The sequence below is a fragment of the Centrocercus urophasianus genome, unplaced genomic scaffold (assembly GCF_019232065.1).
Source record: "Centrocercus urophasianus isolate 14NV4802_14NV808 unplaced genomic scaffold, USGS_Curo_1.0 seq_14, whole genome shotgun sequence".
Taxonomy (NCBI): Eukaryota; Metazoa; Chordata; class Aves; order Galliformes; family Phasianidae; genus Centrocercus; species Centrocercus urophasianus.
The window spans coordinates 32597592-32616539 of record NW_024884586.1 but is presented as its reverse complement, the minus strand read 5'-3'; the positions used below and the strand labels follow the sequence as shown (position 1 = coordinate 32616539).

Sequence of the window (18948 nt, the reverse complement as noted above, 5' to 3'; positions counted from 1 at the left end):
ATAACGAGACTCTTCATAATTAATTTGTCCCTAACAGTTGCTTTGTAATGATAGCAAGAGAATATTTCAGGAATGGCAATTACCTGTGGTGTCAAAATGATGAGGAAAACAAATGTTCAACCATCAACAAAATGCAGGGCCTTTTCCACTCCCATCTGATGGTGGGTGACAGCATTGCACATCAGAATTACAGTGTGGTTAATTACTAGGTAGGTTGCAATTGAGAATCATTCCCCTTCTTGAGATGAAATTTCTTGAGCAATGTGGGTAGGAGGAGGGGCATCTGTTACTGGGATGGTGGTTGTGTGACTTATCTACACATTATTTCTTTAATTAACTACACATATGTCCAACAATTATAAGCAGTGAACATTTTTTTGAGATATTTTAAGCAACCTTTCTTCATTAGCTGCACATATGCCCCCACCATTTAATGGATTTTGCAAAAGGACAGAACCTTTTTTGTTGTTGTTGCTTTATTTGCATTTAATATTTTTCAACTAGAAGCCATATGCCTGTATTAGTCTTTCATAACTAATATGCAGTATAATGGCTTCTGTAGGCTGTTAGTAATTGGAAGAGTTTCTCATGCCATGAGTTCATCAGATTTCAGCAAACTATGGAACCTGACACTGAATTTTTTCAGGAGTGAAAGTTCCAGGAAAGAAAGTAAGGCACAGCTGCTTGTGACTCCAGGTCAGGACCAAGCTCAGGCACTGCTCAGGACACTACTCCAGAAGGGAACCAGGAAGGGGAGACCTCCTGGCTCAGCTGCCATTGACAGAAACATGCGAAGTTGCAGCATATGAGACCTGACTGGGCCTGGCAATGAAACCAGCCTGGGCTTGGGTCTCAATTTTCTCTGAAAATTAATTCTGTGGTGAACCTTTGCCCTGTGAGCAACCAATGAGTGCAGCACTAGGTGAAGTAAGTCTGTATCCCATCTGCCAGGAGGCAGAGAGCAAGGAAGGTGGCAGCCAGTGCTGGAGCATTAGTAGTGGGAGGTAAGAGCAGAGCTGCAGCAGGCTGGAAGTGAAGCAAGAGAACAGGAAGTAAATCCAGGCCAGGTACTCACCTGCCCCTAATCTGTGGCCTCTGGGGCCAATAGAGATGAAGGGAAGCTACAGCAAATCTACGACCTGCCAGTCAGGAGCAGGTATAGCACTTGGGACCCTTTCACAGTCTTCAGGCTGCAGACATGTCATCTTCAAGCAAGCAGCTCAGCACAAGCACCAGCACAAAGCAAGGAAAGCAAGGTCCCTGCTAACAGCCCTGCTGTTGCTAACTCTTTAGCACATAGAAACCATCACTGGCAGTGAACATTCAGACTACAGTAGCAAAACCTCAGCTTACTTCAAGAAATAAAAGTAAGGAAGAGGAAGAGATACAGAACAGGCACTACCAGGGCATTTCAGAGATGAAAAACCTCCTGCTGGGCTCTGGAAATGTCCAGCTGTGCTGCCTAACTGTGAATACAATGGAAAGGGCTCCAGGGAAGAAACTGCACCTTCCCTTCTTCACACAACAATTCTACAATAAACAAGTGGGAGTGCAAAGCCTGCTGCCCTTTAGCAAAGCTAAAAAAAAAAAAAAATAAACAGAACACCTGTGTTCAGAGCAGCCCTATGATAACAAACTGGATGCACAGAGTTCACAGGCTACTCAAAACCAACACATTTTCAAATAAACTGCAGGGGCAGTAAAGACATTTTAGGATCTGGTTTGTTGTTGCCTTTTTGTTGTTGTGTGGGTTTTTGTTTTTTTTTTTTTTTTTTTTTTTTTAAAACCAATTCCACTACTAATCTTTCCAGTGAATTTTCCTCTAAATTCAGCAAAGCTGGCAAGCCAGTAAACAAATCCAGGCTTAGCAGGAGGTATTTCATAAAGCACTGTGCATGTGTGTTTACATATAGGCTCACACGCAAATTCATTGTTAAAGTGGAGCTAGGAACAGAGTTGAGGCTGTATAAAGACAACCCCTGTCACTATGTTTATCTGCTCCCTGTGGGCCCCTTGCAAGTCACATCAGCTCAGTACACTGACAAAAACAAGTTGTTACTGGTGTCAGACTTGCCAAAATGATGCTGCTGCAGAGGAAGGAGCAGCAAGCTATTCTGAACGGTGCACCATCAGCAGAATTTGCAGTCGCTGAAAAAAGCGGGGAGGGGGGAGAAACCTCAAACCAATTGCATGAGACCAAAAGCAGGCTTAACTAGGCCAGATGTCAAGATTCACTCCACCAGAGACATCTTGGATTCTGCCTTGGAAGTGGCTTTTTCAACACGAATAAACCCTGGACATAGGCACATACCTACAGGCGGATAGATACACCCGTCCAGATGCACTAAAATGCAGACATGTACTCACATCAGCAGATTTTTCTAGGCAGGGCATCTGAACACCCCAGTCAATAAATGAAGGGGTTGCTTTCAAACCCAGTACTGAACTCTACATTTTGTTTTGTTTCTAGACTACATCAGCAGCTGTTCCAACTCAGAGATACACTGCTCCCTTTTTTCTAGTCCACAAGTCTTCCCCAGCCTCACAGCCTCCTGCCTGGCCCTGAGACACTGGATGGAGGAACACAAAAGAGTTCCCAACAGAGGCACTGTAACCTCAAGAGTGCAAACTGGGTAGCCCTCACACATGCGAAAGGATTAGCCTGAAACCCACTAAGATGCCTTCAACATTGATAAAAGCTTCAGGGAATTGTTTGCAAGACATCAACCAGCACTCACTTAAGAGACTAAAGACACTGGCTTGACAGGTAAGATAATTGTGTGCTACCCTTCAGCACATTCTTTTATCAGATAAACTTTGGGGATAGTGCTGTAAGGTCACTAATTTAGCATATCAAATCTACAGTTTTCATCCCTGCTCTGAAATTCCAACCTGTCCTGATATCTTCTGCATGCAACAACAGTCTTTCTACCTCTGTTTTTATATCACCATACTCTATCCTCACATGACTGATTAGATACCTATTTCACCAGTCTCATATACTCATATAACTCTCAAGCCAATTATATTCCTATTTTTTAAAATACGTAAAGCACTGGTTACTTGTCATCCCTTCTGATTTCACAGGCAACCTGCAACAACCAAGTTGTTTCAGCTTCTGTCAATTCCCATGAAGGGCTGGACCTGGTGGTGTTCCAAGGCCCCTTCTATCCTTGGCTTTATTATGATTCTATTAAGTTACATAAACTGATTAGTAGTCTGATTAGTAGTTGAAAACTACCAGATCTTCACTAAGAAAACATCCCTACATAGGTACTGATCCAAACTCAGAACAGTCTTAAGTTACATGCAGTAGCAACAATAAGAAATCTCACTTCCTTTTTGCTTCCTTCCCTCTTCAGTTCTCTAACAAATCCTGCATGCATATCTATTTGCACCATTCAAATCCAGGGTGAAAATCCAGGCAAACAAGTCAGTCTAAACCCTGAGCTCTTCAAAGCCAAAGCCATCTCTTTCCAAGTCTCCGACTTTGCACCACTGACTGTCTATTTCACACCAAGACTCAAGATGTAGTCTAAAACTAAATAAAACTATTTCTTCATGTTCCAGTTGCTCCTCTCATGGTGCTCCTCATGATGCAAGCTCCTTGCAACCCACATCCTTCAAGAGTTTCCAATAGGTTCCTCTCTGCACCAGCTGAAATGTTCTTCAGATGTTCCTCTGGCTATTACGTGCACCCCAGCAACTATAAAAAAGCAATGAGGTCCTCATGGATTCAAATACAAAGGGATAGCCCCACCTGGAGGAGAGAAGGCAGAACGTTCCCAAGCTCCACAGTTTCACTCCAGTTGGGGAGGTGCCTGAAAGACACATGACTACTTAGGCAATCCTTGCAGATCAGCTGCATACCTGATACTCAACACTCATGCTCCTTGTGAGGCATTTCAGGGATGAGAGTGCTGAGCCAGCAAGAAAAGTGCAATGATTTAGGTATCATTTCCCCTCACTTCTTCCTTCTCCTCCAGAAACACCACAGTGAGATGGCCTATTTCTCTAAATAAACCTGTGCAGAGAATTGAAGGACTTCCTGCTTTGTAGGCACTCACCCTAAAATGGACCTTCCGCACTACAAAATTAAAACCTAGAGATGCTGTGACCATAACATTCAGCTGGCTGTACTCTAGAAAATAGGAGAAGGAAAAGGAAGTGTCTCAAAACTTTAAGATCTATTTTACAGCTTGTGCTATGTGTTATGTGTTTCTGGTGCAAAGCTTCCATGCTTTACGTGTTGGCAAAAAGTTTGCTGAACAGGACACTTGGAAGTGGAGAGTCATCAAGGCAACAGCTGGTTCTGCTAGTAGCTTTTTTTAGGCTGCATTACTGTCCATCATTCCATTTAGATGAAGATAAATCCTTGGGAGAACAAGCACGGGGCAGCCTAACATTATCAGCTCAGGTACCACAGACAAGCTGTGGAGTTCTTTATCCCCCTTACTGGTTTCCCGTTTAGCTCAGTGACAGAAAGTCACTACTACCTAACAGCTACTCCATGTCTCTTATGGAATTTCATTCTTCTCAGCCTTTCCAACTCAATTTGAAGGCAAAGAGAACCACCAGTGCATGCACCAACTGTGGTGGAGAACAAGCCCTGGTCCCCACACAGAGCCATCAGTTTGCAGGATTGTCATGGAGGCCTCCCAGGCATCTCTCTGCAGGCACAGTCTCTAGATCCAACGTGAAGAAACTATTTTAGTATATTTCTTCCTATAAAGACACACAGTATTACTAGATCATGGTGGAAGGCCACAGAGACAAGCTCAGACCAGCAAAATAGCTATCAGGAAGTGTATGATATTAAAAAAACAGCCAAACATACGCAGGCACATTCATTTGTTTTCTTACCTGGGTGGTAGGGTCCCTCAGTCAAGCAACATCACTCTAAGACTTTTTTTTTCCCCACAATACTCACCTCACCATGAGAAACAAACATGACATACGACCATAATAACTGAAGGAACAAGAAATACTATTCTGTTTAAATGATGGCACAAGGTCACAAGGTTACACCTTCAAAATATTTGTCCAGATACTGAAAGCCCAACAACCAAGAGCCTGAATGAGAACATCCACATTTTGTTCTCTAAAGGAGGAAGTTAATTAACCTCCCCAAATGGCTTTTCCCTGACAAAGCAACTCTATTGCCAAAGTTAATTCAAGAATGGATTCTTACTGTCTCCAGAGACACCTTGACCAAAGATTCTCTCTCCTTGCTACCTCCTCTCTGTTAAAAAAAAAAAAAATCTGTATCCAGAATTGCAGCAGTAACTTCTGCCTTACATAGTAAAATGACAAAATAAATGCCCTGCTCAAGATTTTTAGCTATGATCACTAGTGTAGAAATTTGCAAGCTGAACAACCCACTGCAATCCTCTTACTCTGATGATGGTAACTTTGAAGCCCACTGACACCAGTTCTTAAACAAACGTGTTGTGAGATACCTCCTGACAGCAGGATCAACAGAAATTGACACTAGCAATATAGGAAGTGTCAAACAAGGCATCCAGGTGCTATGATGAGAGGAACAATGGAAATGTCAAAGGGTAGGCTGACTCAGGACTGGGGAAACAACTGTTCAAGGAGGCAGGGGGATATTAAAGAAATGTAGCCCTTCACATAATAGAATTGTTTATTGAGAAAGGAATACATAAGAAACAATCCACCTGGGAAAGGGCACCGTACCCTCATGATTCCTCTGATTCTCCATACAACCAAAGGCAGGAACAGAAAGAAATGTCCAAGCTCATACGTACAAGAATGGTTGGAAACATTTAATGAAAAAAAAAAAAGGCATGTACTGAAGAAAGCTTGTACCTTCCCAAAATCTTTCTGACACTAGACCTACAGACATCCCACATCTTGAGTCTAACTCTGGCTACCACTGGCCCTGGTATCAGTATCCTAGCAATATCTTCATATGCAGAAAAAGAACGTGCCAGAAAAGAACTTCATCTCAGTATGTCCAGACATCAGCAATGAGGTGAAGGAAGCAATGTTATGGACATTGCTATGGTCTGACTTCTTGAGTAGATTCATCCCTGCTACAGAAAGCAGCAGCAATGGAAAAGTTAAGGCCTCTTTTCACTACTGTTGAAGAAGGTCTATGAGTGCCTTCAGAAAGGCGGCTCCTCACATCTTGTGGCTGCTAGGAAACACACAGACACACAAATGATAAAACCAACCCCAGGGACACACAATGAAATTCCAGCTACTGCTTCTTGCCCTGTAGAAAGTAGCAAATACTTCACCAATCTACTGACCATAAAAAGATGCTTAGAACTGACTAGCTGAGAACATTAGCATCAAAGTGGCCCATGAGGGACAGAAAAATAGAGTAAGATTGAAGAGGTTTCCTTGGAGCTAAGCAGGAACCTGGCTAAAAGCCCTTGAGGAACCCACTTCCTTCTTAATCTGATTTGCATTTAATTGCTTCCTAATGACTGTGCCCCTGTTTCACCCCAACAGGCTTAGGCACTGGTGGTGCTGCCTCCGAAGCTTCTCATCTCCCATCTAAATTACCCTGTGGGTAATTTAGAGGCCTCAGTTTAATGGTTGACAGAGGATCTGAAGAGAGTTAAGTACTATTTGCATTCAAGCAGCACCCACCAGTATACTGAGCACCAGGACAAGCTACACCAAAAGTAGCCCTTTTTGATTCACAAGATATATCCCCATCTCAGACATGAATGCAGCTGCATGCATCTTATCTCCAGAAGGAGAGGCACAGTAGCTGCACCTGGACCTGCTGGTAGTATACACAGTCCTAGTGTCACTAAACCCAAACCTCATAGAAACTCTGCTCTAAGCACAGCACAAAAAAAAAAAAAAAGAAGCTGGAAACCAGTAACCAACTCGTACACATGTTTAAAAGGAAAGTCCAAACTCAGTATATGGAGAGGAAGTTCACCTGGCTTCACTGGAAGGACAGAAAGGCAGAAGAATGCAATTCATGGCCAAGAGCACCAAAGATCTATCAAGAACAGAGGCAAGTACAAGTACAAAGCATCTGGATAACTATCCTTCACACAGAACACTTGGGAGGAGGATTCATGTTCTCTTAGTCTCATCCAGCGCCTAACCTTTAGAATCAACTTCTTAAGTATCACCCTCTTCAGAGATGGTTCTAGACCAACAAATTTTTTTTTTAACATTTGCCAACAGGAGGACAGACCTTCACAGGTCAAAGAATTTTGCCAATTCACACTATGTCTGCATTTACTCTCTCCTCTCCATCTCCCCAATCATTCCTCTTCACACAGCCAAAGGCTAGCGCTGGCCACACCACTCTGCCACAGGCAGATGCTGACTCAGCTAGTCTTGGCTGCCTCACAAGGAGAGCACAGCTCTGAGCAGCACCAGCAAACAGGGCCTGGACCAGCTGCAAAGGTATGAATTGACAAACCACTGAAGCCTGCATGACAGAGGTTAATGAAGTCATGGACACATACAGCAAAAGGTCAGGAATTTGCAAGGGCTGCTACAAAAAGCTGCCAAATAACAAGTTGTCCACAGTACTGATGACTCCATAACTTGGTTGTTGCCCAAGAAAGCTACAAGCAGTCCTTCTGCAAACCAGGCTTCAAAGGCAAACAGCAGAAACATGGGCAGGTGGAAAGCAAAGCTCAGGAGTCCAACAAGCCCATCCCTAGTTTATGTCAGAGTATGAGTGCCACTCACTTAGGATGAAGCACTGTAACAGAACTGCTTAACATCTTTACACAGGAGAGGATGAGAACAAGCCTAGAGAAACCGCTCTGTAAACTATCCTAAATACCCTTTAAGACCATGCTGTTGGTGTCAATTTTCTGCCAGAAGAACCCAAAGCATGCTTAAGTCCAAATGCCATTGATTTCTAATTTTGGATGAGGTCTGAACCAGTATGGCTGACACACACCTTGGTATGATGCAGGAAATGGAGCCCAATGCTCAACCACAAGCAAGGCCTACTGCTGTGTCCAGCTTTAGAGCTCCTCTGGTCTGAGAGTCCCTGGAGAGCACTAACTCAAGCATTTCAACCACATCAGTTGCCTACATTTTGTACATACTAAGAAGAAAAAAGTTAAATATCTTATTTTAAAAGTATTGCACAGACTTGTCTAATTTGGCGTAGACCATATTTCTCACTCCAACTCAGTCTTGAGCTTGAATAGAAGAGAGACAGTGGCTACACTATACAAACAGAAGTAAAACTTAGCAGCAGTCACAGAAGAAGATACTGTATAGCTGCAGGATTGAGTGAAAGGTGCAGCACAGGTCTCAGAGGAGCAACAGGGATTCTTATATTTCTCACCAGAAATGCATTTTCTATTCACATTAGTTAGCTATATCAAAACACAACAAAATAGAGTCTTACAGTGAAATGTATCATTGCCCAATTACCTCTGATTTCTTGAAAGGCTGAAAGGCCTAATTCATCCTTATTATTTCCTGCCCAAAACTCTGCTTTTACTTAAAAGTCTCAGCCTTCAAGCGTTATATGCTTGGATAAACAGTATAAGAAACCACTGCCAGACCATTCTCTGCTCCTGACCTCCACACAACCACTCCAGACAGCAGGGATCTGGTAACAAGGCCCAAACACATCTTACCCCATACAATAAGAACCTGAATCTCCAACAGGCATAAGCAAGCAGTGGTTGCATGTGCCTCCTCTTGACAAAGGAACTTCTCCATTCAGCAATGCAGGTATTGCCCAATTCTTATCCAGAATGCTCCACAGTTTGCCTCTGCAGTTATCAACAGTTTGGTAGAAGTTGTGTTGAATCATTAAGCTGACAGCTTGATAGCTTGTTTTATGGTAATGGCTTTGGCAACACACCTGTGCCTCAAAGAGCTTCCAAGGAACACAACCAGTAGTATAACCTACCTGTGATTTGAGGAAGTCATATTCCTCTGATCCATATGGGACATTGCGAAGGGAGGTGAGGTAGTCATAGGTGATAACTGCTGTCTGCAAACAAAAACAAAAGTTGATCAAGCTCTGCAGTTATCTTGGACTGAAAAACAACAAACCATCTGCTTAGGAGGATGTATGTAGTTCAGGCTACAAAGTTGAAGCTCTACAGTAGAGTTCACAGTAATCAACTGTAGAAACAAAAAAAAAAGCATTAAACATTTAGAGAAAGCAGTGCAGGAATCTCAGTGGCATGCAGCTATTAAAAATAGCCAATGTTTGGCATTTCCATACTATCTTCCTTTTGAGAAGCTCTAAGCACTTTCATAATCTCTGTACTGCACCGTGAGCTCAGATTTTAGCCAGCCATCTGGGGTTTCCACAATAAGGTCTGCAGCTAGTAATGCTACAGAAGCCCTGTTTGTGCCCCACCCATTATCCTACACCTGATCTTCACACCTCCAGCTTGTCTAACTGCACACTGGCACATAGGGAGCTCGGTCTAGAAAGAAGGCTCAGCAGGGAAACAGAGTGGCTCTACACAGGCTCACTGATAACCACAGGGAGTAATACTGGCAGGGATACTCAACTTCATGAAGGACTAGAGGGCAAAAGGGTCAGATACCCAATTACAAAAGTACAATATGGAGAACCAGCTAAAGCTTATTAGCTAGACATAGCCACAGACAATAAAACGAGATTTCTAAATGCCTTAATTTCTGAAAATGAATATTGGGTATTTCACAGTTTTAACCTTTGACTGAAGTTCCTCTCTTTCCACAGTCAGGCCAGCAAATGGAACATAAAAACACAGCTCATGCCCTCAAAATTTACTTGGAGGGAGAGAAAGGAATGTCACTTAAACTTTAAGATCCTTGCCGTAAAGAACCATTCACATGAAACAGATCTAAAGCTTTCCTAAAACCTCCCTAGCAAAGGGGTGGCATCTCACTGTGGAATGGGATTCCTGGCCTTCTTACACTGCACATATGCTTAGGAAAGGCACAGATGAAACACCTGAAGCACAATCAGAGGATCAGAAGAGTCAGGCAGAAAGGGAGATCCTATCTGTTTCAAAACAGAGTGACTGAAGTCAACAAAGCAATAGTCAAAGGCTCAGAGATGCATCCATGAGGAAATCCAGCTAGGAATGAGATACAAATAGATGTATTCTTTCCTTGTGGAGTTTAGGTTTCCTGTTTTCCAGACTAGAAACTGAGCAAACCACGTTTTTCTGGTTTTTCAGGCTCTCTTGCCCCTGATGAATTCATAAGGTGCACAGCTACACAGACACACACTCAAAAGAAAAATTTTTCAAAGTATCTTTCCAACCTCAAGCAACAACTGTGAAGTGAAAGGATGTTCAAATCAGTCTTGCATGAATGCTTGAGTTGGTTTGTATTTTATCTCTAGTCTGCGAGGGTAATTATCACCTCCAACTTGAAGAGAAGCAGCTAACAGATTGGCCTGTATTACTGAGGACAAGGGAATTAATTAACTATTTGCTAATTACATCATAATCTTAAACACTAAATTAGTATTACGATGATCCTGATAGGCAACACTGACATTGCCAAATCCCTGTTACTGTGTGAGAAATACTCCAGCTACAGCACAGTGCTCATTTCACATACTCCAAACAACTTGGGCTACCCTCAAAGAAATATGGCAAATGCGCAACGCTCCGCCAGGCTTCTGACTTCATCAGAACACAGAAAACTGTCTGAAACATGACGCTGTCCAGGCTACCAAATTCATTCTCAACCAAGAATTGTTCACATTACAGAGCGAGACTGAATCTCAGAGACATAAAAAGACCTACAAGATCAACTGGTCCCTCCCTTCTCCAATGCCAGATTACTTTCTTTAACTGATGTATCCAGTGCAGAGCTCAATGTCCCAAAGGCTTGGCCTTCCTTTTGATTCTAGTGACCCTCAATTCCTTATGCTCTTCCCACCACTCCTAAAACCATCCTCAGATCTCACCAAATCATGGTACAACGTTCCCTCAGTTGTATGTATATGTTCCCACATATAAACAAAAGCCAGTTCTCTCAGCAACTGAGGACTTCATCAACTTTCTGAGGAAGATCAGCAAAGGACTACAGAACCACTATGCATTATGTACAAGCAGATTCAAATCTTCCTAATCCATCTCAAATGAAATTTGTCTGAAGTTTTATAGTTCTAACCCAGCTTTCCTAACCACACATCCTTTCTCCTGGAATTTTTTCTTTTTTGTTACACCATACCCTATCTTAGATTCTTGCATCTGCTGCTGCAAAACTCACTTCTTAAATATCAGGGAGGTTGCTATCCCCATCTACTTTGCCCTTGTGAGATCCCATCTGGAGCTCTGTGTCTGTTTGGGGCCTCCACCTCAAGAATGGTGCAGAGTTGTTTCAGTAGGTCCACAGGAAGCCATAAAAATACACAGAAGGCTGCAGCACCTCTTTGATGAGAAGAGACTAAGAGCTGAGCTTGTTCAGCTTGGAGAAGGCTCCAGGAAGATCTTACTGAAGCCTTACAGTACTCAAGGAAAGCCTATACGTAAGGAAGGACTTTTTATAATATCTGACAGTGACAAGACCAGGGGGAATGGCTCAAAACTACTAGAAGGGAGATTTAGGTTAGCTGTTAGGAAAAAGTTCCTTACTCAGAGGGCGGTGTGAATGCCCCATCCCTGGAAGGATTCAAGGCCAGGCTGGATGGAGCCCTTGGCAGCCTGATCTAGAGGCTGACGACCCTGACCATTGCAGGACTCTGGAACTGGATGGTTCTTAAGGCCCCTTCCAACCTAAGCTATTCTATTATTCTATGAATTACAGCCTTTCAAATACAGCCTGCTTTTGGTTGGATATGCTCCAATGATTAAGAAACCTGGCCAGACCTAGATCAGAGGATATACAGGTTAGGTCCACATAGATTCCACCAGTATCGAAAGTTGCTTGCCACAGAACCTCAGTTTTCATTTACAAAATGAGCAAGGCCAGGAAATGAACATGTATAATTACTCTGTGTATAATCAAAGAATACTGGAATGTTATAATCACAAAATAAACAAGAGTTAGGCAAAGTAGACTATGATAAAAAAAGAGAATAAATAGAAGGCTTACCCCTATCCTGGGCTCACCCACAAAACACCAGCAGAGGCAATCTCCAGAAAAGATCCTTCCCTACTGGCAGTCAGCTCTTAAATAGGTCTAGGAGGGGTGCAGCCAGGCTCCACCCCTTCCTGCAGCACAGGTGAATTGCCTTCACCTGTGGCTGACTCATTGCTCACCTCAGGTGATCAATCAGAGGTTCAGGCCATAAGCCAGCAGTTCCCATATAATCTGGTAGATTCAGCCTCTTTGTGGTCCAGAAATCAGACCAGTCTGCACTGTTCAGGTTAGAGCAGATCCCTGAGCAGATCTCAAAGTGGAAAGGTAGAGATCACTGATGCAGCAGAAATGAAGAATCTCTCGAGACAAATCTGACCATATACAGTCCCATATATTAAAGCAACAGAATTCCAAAAGAAACAGAAAATTCTTGTTTGAACAATATACAGACACACAGACATAAGCACATTCTGCCACCAGAGCACTGACAATACTTTGGGGAGGTCACTTCTAGCAGCAATGGATGCAGAACCCTCAAATGGATTTAAAAGCAAGGCCAGCAAAGGGCCACAACTTGTAACTTTACTGAAAGCATGCAATGTGAAACTCAAGAACGTTTTTAGGTTTGGCAGCATTTAAACTAAAAACAAAAAACATCAGACAGTGTCAACAACACTGTGTCAACAACTTGAGGAGCTCCCAGCTGACCTATTGACACTTGGGCGCTAGTTAGCAACTGAAAGAGAGGGTCTGTACAGAATCACAAGTATTTGTGAACTCCAAATCTCTGAAACCCCTCTAGGAATCTTTTTGTACTATGAAACTTACTGTGGCAATGGCTCGGCCCACACGAACAACTCCAAAATCATTGGGATCCATGAACTTGTTGCCATACAGATAGATGCCAGAAGCAGCTGCTGCCAGTGAGGCAAGTTTCAAGGCCCTTCTTGCCATGACTGGTGAACCCTGCTGAGACACAAAACAGCAACAGTTACATCAGAGAAAGACATAGTAATGCCTGGAGGGATCTGATTATCCAAGTTTTAATTGCTCCTTTGCTAATGATGTGCTGCTAGCACTGCCCCTAGCAAAGAGCCCGTGCAACTACACAGCAGCCAAGTGCAAGCTGCTCTGCTCTAATTTCATTATTTTTTCTAACTCTACAGTGCCTACAGACCACTAACCCAGAAGTGGTCTAGACTTTGCATATCCACCACAAAAAGATTTATTCGTGGTCCCAAACATTTTACAACAAGAAACAACAGGTGGACAGAGAAAAGGCAGCATATGCTCATCGTAAGTCGGTTCTTTACTACAGGAATAGGCTGCCTCCCTATTGCAAATGTTTTGAAGGTATGACAGCATAGTGAAATTATAAGGGTGTACTAGAAGAATTTAAAAAGCAGAGTTTAAAGAATGTTCTAACAATATTAAGAGAGCCCAAAACTGATTGGAAACTGCTAGGCTGCTTGTGAAAGCTCCTCAGTATTGATGAACACTGGAAAGAAGACGCGATGCATCCCTGCTTGTGGCTCCAGATAGCTGCATCCAACACAGGGGATGGGGTCCTGATCAGTCACCAAGAAACTTGCTTTCTCATCAGCTTATCCAAATGCCAGGCTAGGAATGCACTGGCAGAACAGACAGATGCAGGTACCAACAGCCCAGGCCTGGCTCAAGCAGGGTGGGCCTCGGGTGCCTCACTTTTTTCCTCACCCCCCTTCCTCTGGCAGATGTGAGCAGAGATAAAGTTGTCAACCACACTAACCACTCTGCAGCACTGTATTCCTTACTTACGGTGTGCAAGGTAGTGTAAACATGTTCATTAAAAATATTACATTTTTTTGTCTCATTCTGTCACTTTATAGGATTTAAACCTGAAAGAAAAACTATGGATCGGCGATATTTTCCTCTCCTTCCTCTTATTAGTCAGACAGAAAACACAACTGAGCGGTCTTTCTGCTTACACCATGACTCAAGCAGCACAGACGGCTGCCTCACTCTGCAAGCTCTCAAGAGAACCTTTGACAGAGTGCAGGATTTTTACCTCGTGGAGAAGGACCGCGCTAATCGCCTTCATTTCAGAAAGTTTCCTGGTTCTCACTGTGCCCCTTTAGCAGGGTCACCGGCTCGTGCCTTTTCTCTCAGAAGCCTAGTAACCAAACCACGCATGCAGCGACACGGGTCGCTGTTTCCAAAAGAACATCCGCTCGCGTCCTACAGGCCCACAACCAACCCCGAGCTGCCGGGCCTGGCACTGAAGGGGCCCGGCGGGCGACCGAGCGGGAGGAGCTCCGCTGAGGAGCGCGGAGAACGGCCCCGCCGCTCCTCCCGCTCGGCCGCCCGCAGCAGGCAGCGCGCACTTACCGCCCCGCCGGCTCCGCAGCACCCGGCGCCCGCTCCCCCCGCGCCTGGCACATGGCGCGGCGCTCCCCGCGCGGCATGCCGGGACGGGTAGTTCCCAGCTCCGGGGCGAGGCCGCCCGAAGGGAGTTGGAGGGAAGAGGCCCAATGGGCGCGGAGCGGGAGCGCGATAATTCTTTGAGTTATTGTCTCCAACGGGATTCTGGAATCGACGATGGAAATTCAGTAATGTGCCTCCACGCTGCGTTCGTATTTGCGTGGATACAGTTGCACACAAAGGCAGCCGAGAGTAAAGAGGGATTTAGGAACACGTCAATTACAAAGCAAAAGATGCAAGTTTATTGAGGAAGGAGTAATTGACCACGATGCTCAAGGACATACCTTGATGCCCAGCTCTCGTCCATGATGAAGGCAACCTGCCCATCTGTACCCTGGCTGTGAGACAATGCTAAAGACTTCCCTAAAAGATCCCAACAATACTGAGGGTATTTTCTGTTCCTATGAGGTTTTTTCTTTTTCTTTTCCATCCCCATGGACATAAATGCCTGTACAACGTGGTCTTACAGGTAAACATTCTCCTAAGAAACAAAGCATCCACAACTTAGGAAAGGCAGAACTACGACGTTTGTGTTAGTCAGCACATTCACCACCTCCAGGGCTGAGGCTGATATTGGGCATAGCAGTGAAGTATCCATTTAGAAGCTATCACCCTACTGTATCAAAGAGATCCGAAACAGGGGCTGTGTCCCCAGCACTACCTCTGATTCCTGACCACAGCTTGCTGGTTCTACCCAGGATGTCCAAGAACATGGCCCAGCCCAGGCCCCGCTCTGACTGCCACAACACAGGCATTGGCCGCATTCGCAACAAAGGGAGCAGGTCAGCACCCGACTTTGCCAGCCTCTCCTGGAAAATATGTGTGAGGTTTCTTCACATTAATTCTGTTCCTTGCAGCTCTCCATTAAACAGGCTGATGCTGGGTCTGCTGGGGCCAAAAAAAAAAAAAAAAAGAAAAAAGCTTTTGTAGTATAACAATGCCATGTGCTGAAGTGCAGTGGGCAATTTTGTAAGCAATGCTCAATCTTTCTATAATTAGAACAAGCACCTAGTTAGAATGATCAGAGCTCTTTTGTGCGAGTCTCCACAGGGTACTCAAGAAAGAGCTTGGCTCAAAAGAAAGATGATGGCTTGATTTCCGCTTCCCTTTCAACTGGTGAATAAATTAAATCTCAGATTACCCCAAATTGCTGTGGAAAACGAAAAGTGAATAGTGTTTCCTTTTTTTTTACCTCCCAGGTGTGCATCTTATGAAATGCTGAACCATACACAAAGTCTCGGGCCTCACTGTCCAAGCACTGGAGTGGGAAGAGCAATCAGATTGCCTGAGCAGAGGACAAGCCTTCATTGCTGAGAATCAACCTCTTTTTTAGATTTCCTATGATGAAAAATACAGAAAGCTATATGGAAAGTATCACCAGCATCTGTGCTGCTTGGAGAGCAGTGCTTTATATGAGCAGCAAAATCCACTTGTACTACTTTTTTATCCCTCTCTGCAAGAATCAAAGCCTTTGCTCAACACTGTTGCCCGATGTCAGTTTAGACAACTGCACTCCACCTCCATACCCCTCTCTTATAATTTCTGCTGGCAAAAAAATTCCTTTGACTCTGCTTTCTAAAGATGCGGGGAAGTTTCAACAGGCCACTACATCCCCTGTCCAAAGAGGATATTTATTAGCTGTGAGTGGAATGCATAACCATGTTTACAAAACCATAGTAACAGAAAGGTTACTATCACCTCAGAAGCATCTGAGATGATTTTTGCCTATCTGCAAAATTTTAATCTTCTAAAAATTATAACGAATATTAGAAATTAAACCAGTCTCCCTTTAAGTCATTCCAGATAATACAGACACAGCTTGAAGAATTTAAAGATTCCTCCAAAAGCACTAATCTAAATAGACCTGAGCTTTTTCCCCCAGCTATAATTATTCCTTCTGAATACTGCCTGTAATCCCAAAGAAGAGCAGGGGTTGCTGATGTTGCTGAACTTTTCCATCTAGATAAATCTCTTCTTTTTCACTGTTTAGCATCTTACCTGTGGCATAATTTATCCCTTGAGTTAAGAAGTGTCATTTATTTTGATCATTTTTATTCCACAATGCGCAGTGACTATTAGGCATACAGGTATCTGATATTAGCAATAGCTTATTACATTACTTTGTATTGTCATCTTCATTTGTTACAAGATATTTCATGAGCCATTTAATTCTGCATTTGCAAATGTGGAAAGTGCTGAAGTAGATAAAAAATGATGGAGAGGATTTAACAGCCTAAATCTACCCCAAAAGACTCCTTGGAATGCACCAGAAATACACACTGGAGGAAGTGTTCTCAAAACCAGCTGTGGTATTCACATGGAACTAAAAATGTCCCCACTGACAGCCAAGCCAAGGATGAAGTGCCTGAATACTTTACTCACCACACAGAAGATTATTTTGGCGTACTTGTGGAAATTGATGCACGTGTTGAGTCTGATAGCGTTCCTGCCCAGAAATGCTAAGCAAAAAAGAGCATGGTAAAACAGAAATGAATTAATCTTTCTTTCCTAAGGATACGTATACCTGGGAAAAAAAGGGTTTAAGAATCTCAGATCCATTTCTTGCTTAATGTTTCTTTTTATCAAAGAAGAATCAGCCAGAGCTGGCATCTCTAATCATAACTAAGTCTGGTGCACACGAAGCCCAGAACTAGAGGATACATGAAGATGCATGGAAATGATCAGCTCACAGAGCTGGGAGAGAATAGTAATTTTTCTTGTCTGATGCTGTGTATACTGTGGGACATGATGCTTCACCTGGCCGTTCATGTACAGACCCACGCACCCCAGGTCTGCCCGAAGGAGTCTTGTAATACTGACAGCATCTCTTCCCAGAATGCTTTCAGCTTTGATTAGAAGGTAATAAGGAATAAAAACCTAAACGAACACTTTTCACAGTTTTCCAAAGCTTAATCATTCTCTTTGTTAAGTGTTTCTGCCTAATTTCTCATTTGAATCTCTCTGATTTCCTGTTTCCAGGGACAACACATTCTGTACTTAACCTCCACTCCTGATATAAAAGTTTGCATGATGTGGTATTGGATCTTAAAGTAAATATGCTGGTTTTAAGAATTTACCTGCTCCCAACAAATGCTGCTTTAAACCAAAGCTTGAAAGTTCCATTTGGAAAATATTCAAATTTTCCAAACTTTCTACATCGACTTCATAATTTCTCAAAGAAATATATTTCAGTAAACATTTTTGTCCAGTTAAACCATTTACATCAGCATTTTTTAGTTTTGACATGCAACAGGTAATGCAGTGCAGGCACAAGAAGTTATCCACAGCTGAATTAGCAGCACATGCCTAAAATACAGACAGAGATGAGCTTACAGAGCCATGGGATTTTGAATAAGCCCATACAGCCTCATCATACCATACAGTCCGGTCTACACTGTGCTATGAACCCTACATACACGTAAACTCTACATCAACCAATTTGCACATTAAAAGCAAACCACAAAAAGAAGCGGGTTCAGGTGAAATAAAGTGTTGAAAAAAGAACTGCTCCTGCTTATAGCCAAGGCAGCTATAAAGATCTGCAAACACAAACAGCCTACTGTCTGCATGGAGAGGGCAACCATGCAGCTGTGAGACTGAGGAAACCAGCAAAGAAGCAGCAGCACACTGCCCACGTTCTGTTTTAGTTCGTGTCTGCCTTACAGGTTGGCTGCAATAGATCCCAAAGCTGTGTATTTACCACACAATGGTAGATGATGCACAGGAAGAATCAGGAACGCAGGAGGGAGAATAAGTCATTCCTCAACTCCAGACAGAAACAGGCAAAGGGCTTCTGACCAGGACCAGAACTGTCAGACAACAGCAACTCTGCTGCTAAATGACTGACAGGCAAGGGTAGGAGAGATGGCAGGTGAGCTTTGCTCGTGACAATTACTGATAAACGATATACGTCACAGTCTCATATGCTCAGCTTTGTCTGAAGAACTCCTGCGAGGCCCGCTGTCCTGGAGAGAAGGCAACAACTCTGTCACTCAGAGACGATGACAGAGCTGCTGCCACCAAAGCACAAACGCCAAACCCAAGTCCCAGCAGAGACAAGGTGCGCTTTAGCACAGGATTGCAACGGGAACTCCTGACCCCTCCTCCAGCCTTCCCTTCCTAGAAATTCCGGCGGGTGGACGCGGGCTGCAGGACAGCAGGCAGCGCGCACAAACTGGGACACGGGAGATTCCATCTGAGGACTGGGGAGCACTAACTCACTGTGCGTGTGGCAGAGCGCCGCCACAGGCTGCCCAACGGGATCTGTCCATTGCAGATCTTCAAATGCCACCTGGACCTTGAACCACACGCACCCACAGGGTCCCGCAGCCTCCCCAGCTCTGCGGCTCCACGAGGCGCCACTAGGCGCCACGCGGAGCCTGGAGGCAACGCAAAGCAGCACCGCGCCGCGCGCTACCCGCAAGCCGCCACCCTCCGCACAGGCACCGCGGGCCTCCCAGCAGCCACTGCGCC

General features: G+C 43.9%; 1 protein-coding gene across 13 annotated transcripts in view; it reads right to left on the bottom strand.

Annotated features, from left to right (window-relative positions):
- ADCK1 (aarF domain containing kinase 1) overlaps positions 1–18948 on the bottom strand; it is an 81994-nt gene that overhangs the window by 62841 nt on the left and 205 nt on the right. The window contains exons 1-4 of one of the 13 annotated variants that reach the window (XM_042814911.1): positions 18176–18871; positions 16858–16934; positions 12844–12981; positions 8885–8968 (exon numbers count right to left, since the gene is read on the bottom strand). In XM_042814911.1, the coding sequence (XP_042670845.1) occupies positions 8885–8968; positions 12844–12969 (210 nt within the window). In that variant the 5' untranslated portion in view covers positions 12970–12981; positions 16858–16934; positions 18176–18871. Of the gene's footprint in view, positions 1–8884; positions 8969–12843; positions 12985–14062; positions 14203–14382; positions 14423–16857; positions 18872–18948 lie in introns of those variants that run through there. The other 12 variants (XM_042814912.1, XM_042814913.1, XM_042814920.1 and 9 more) reach the window with 12 other exon arrangements.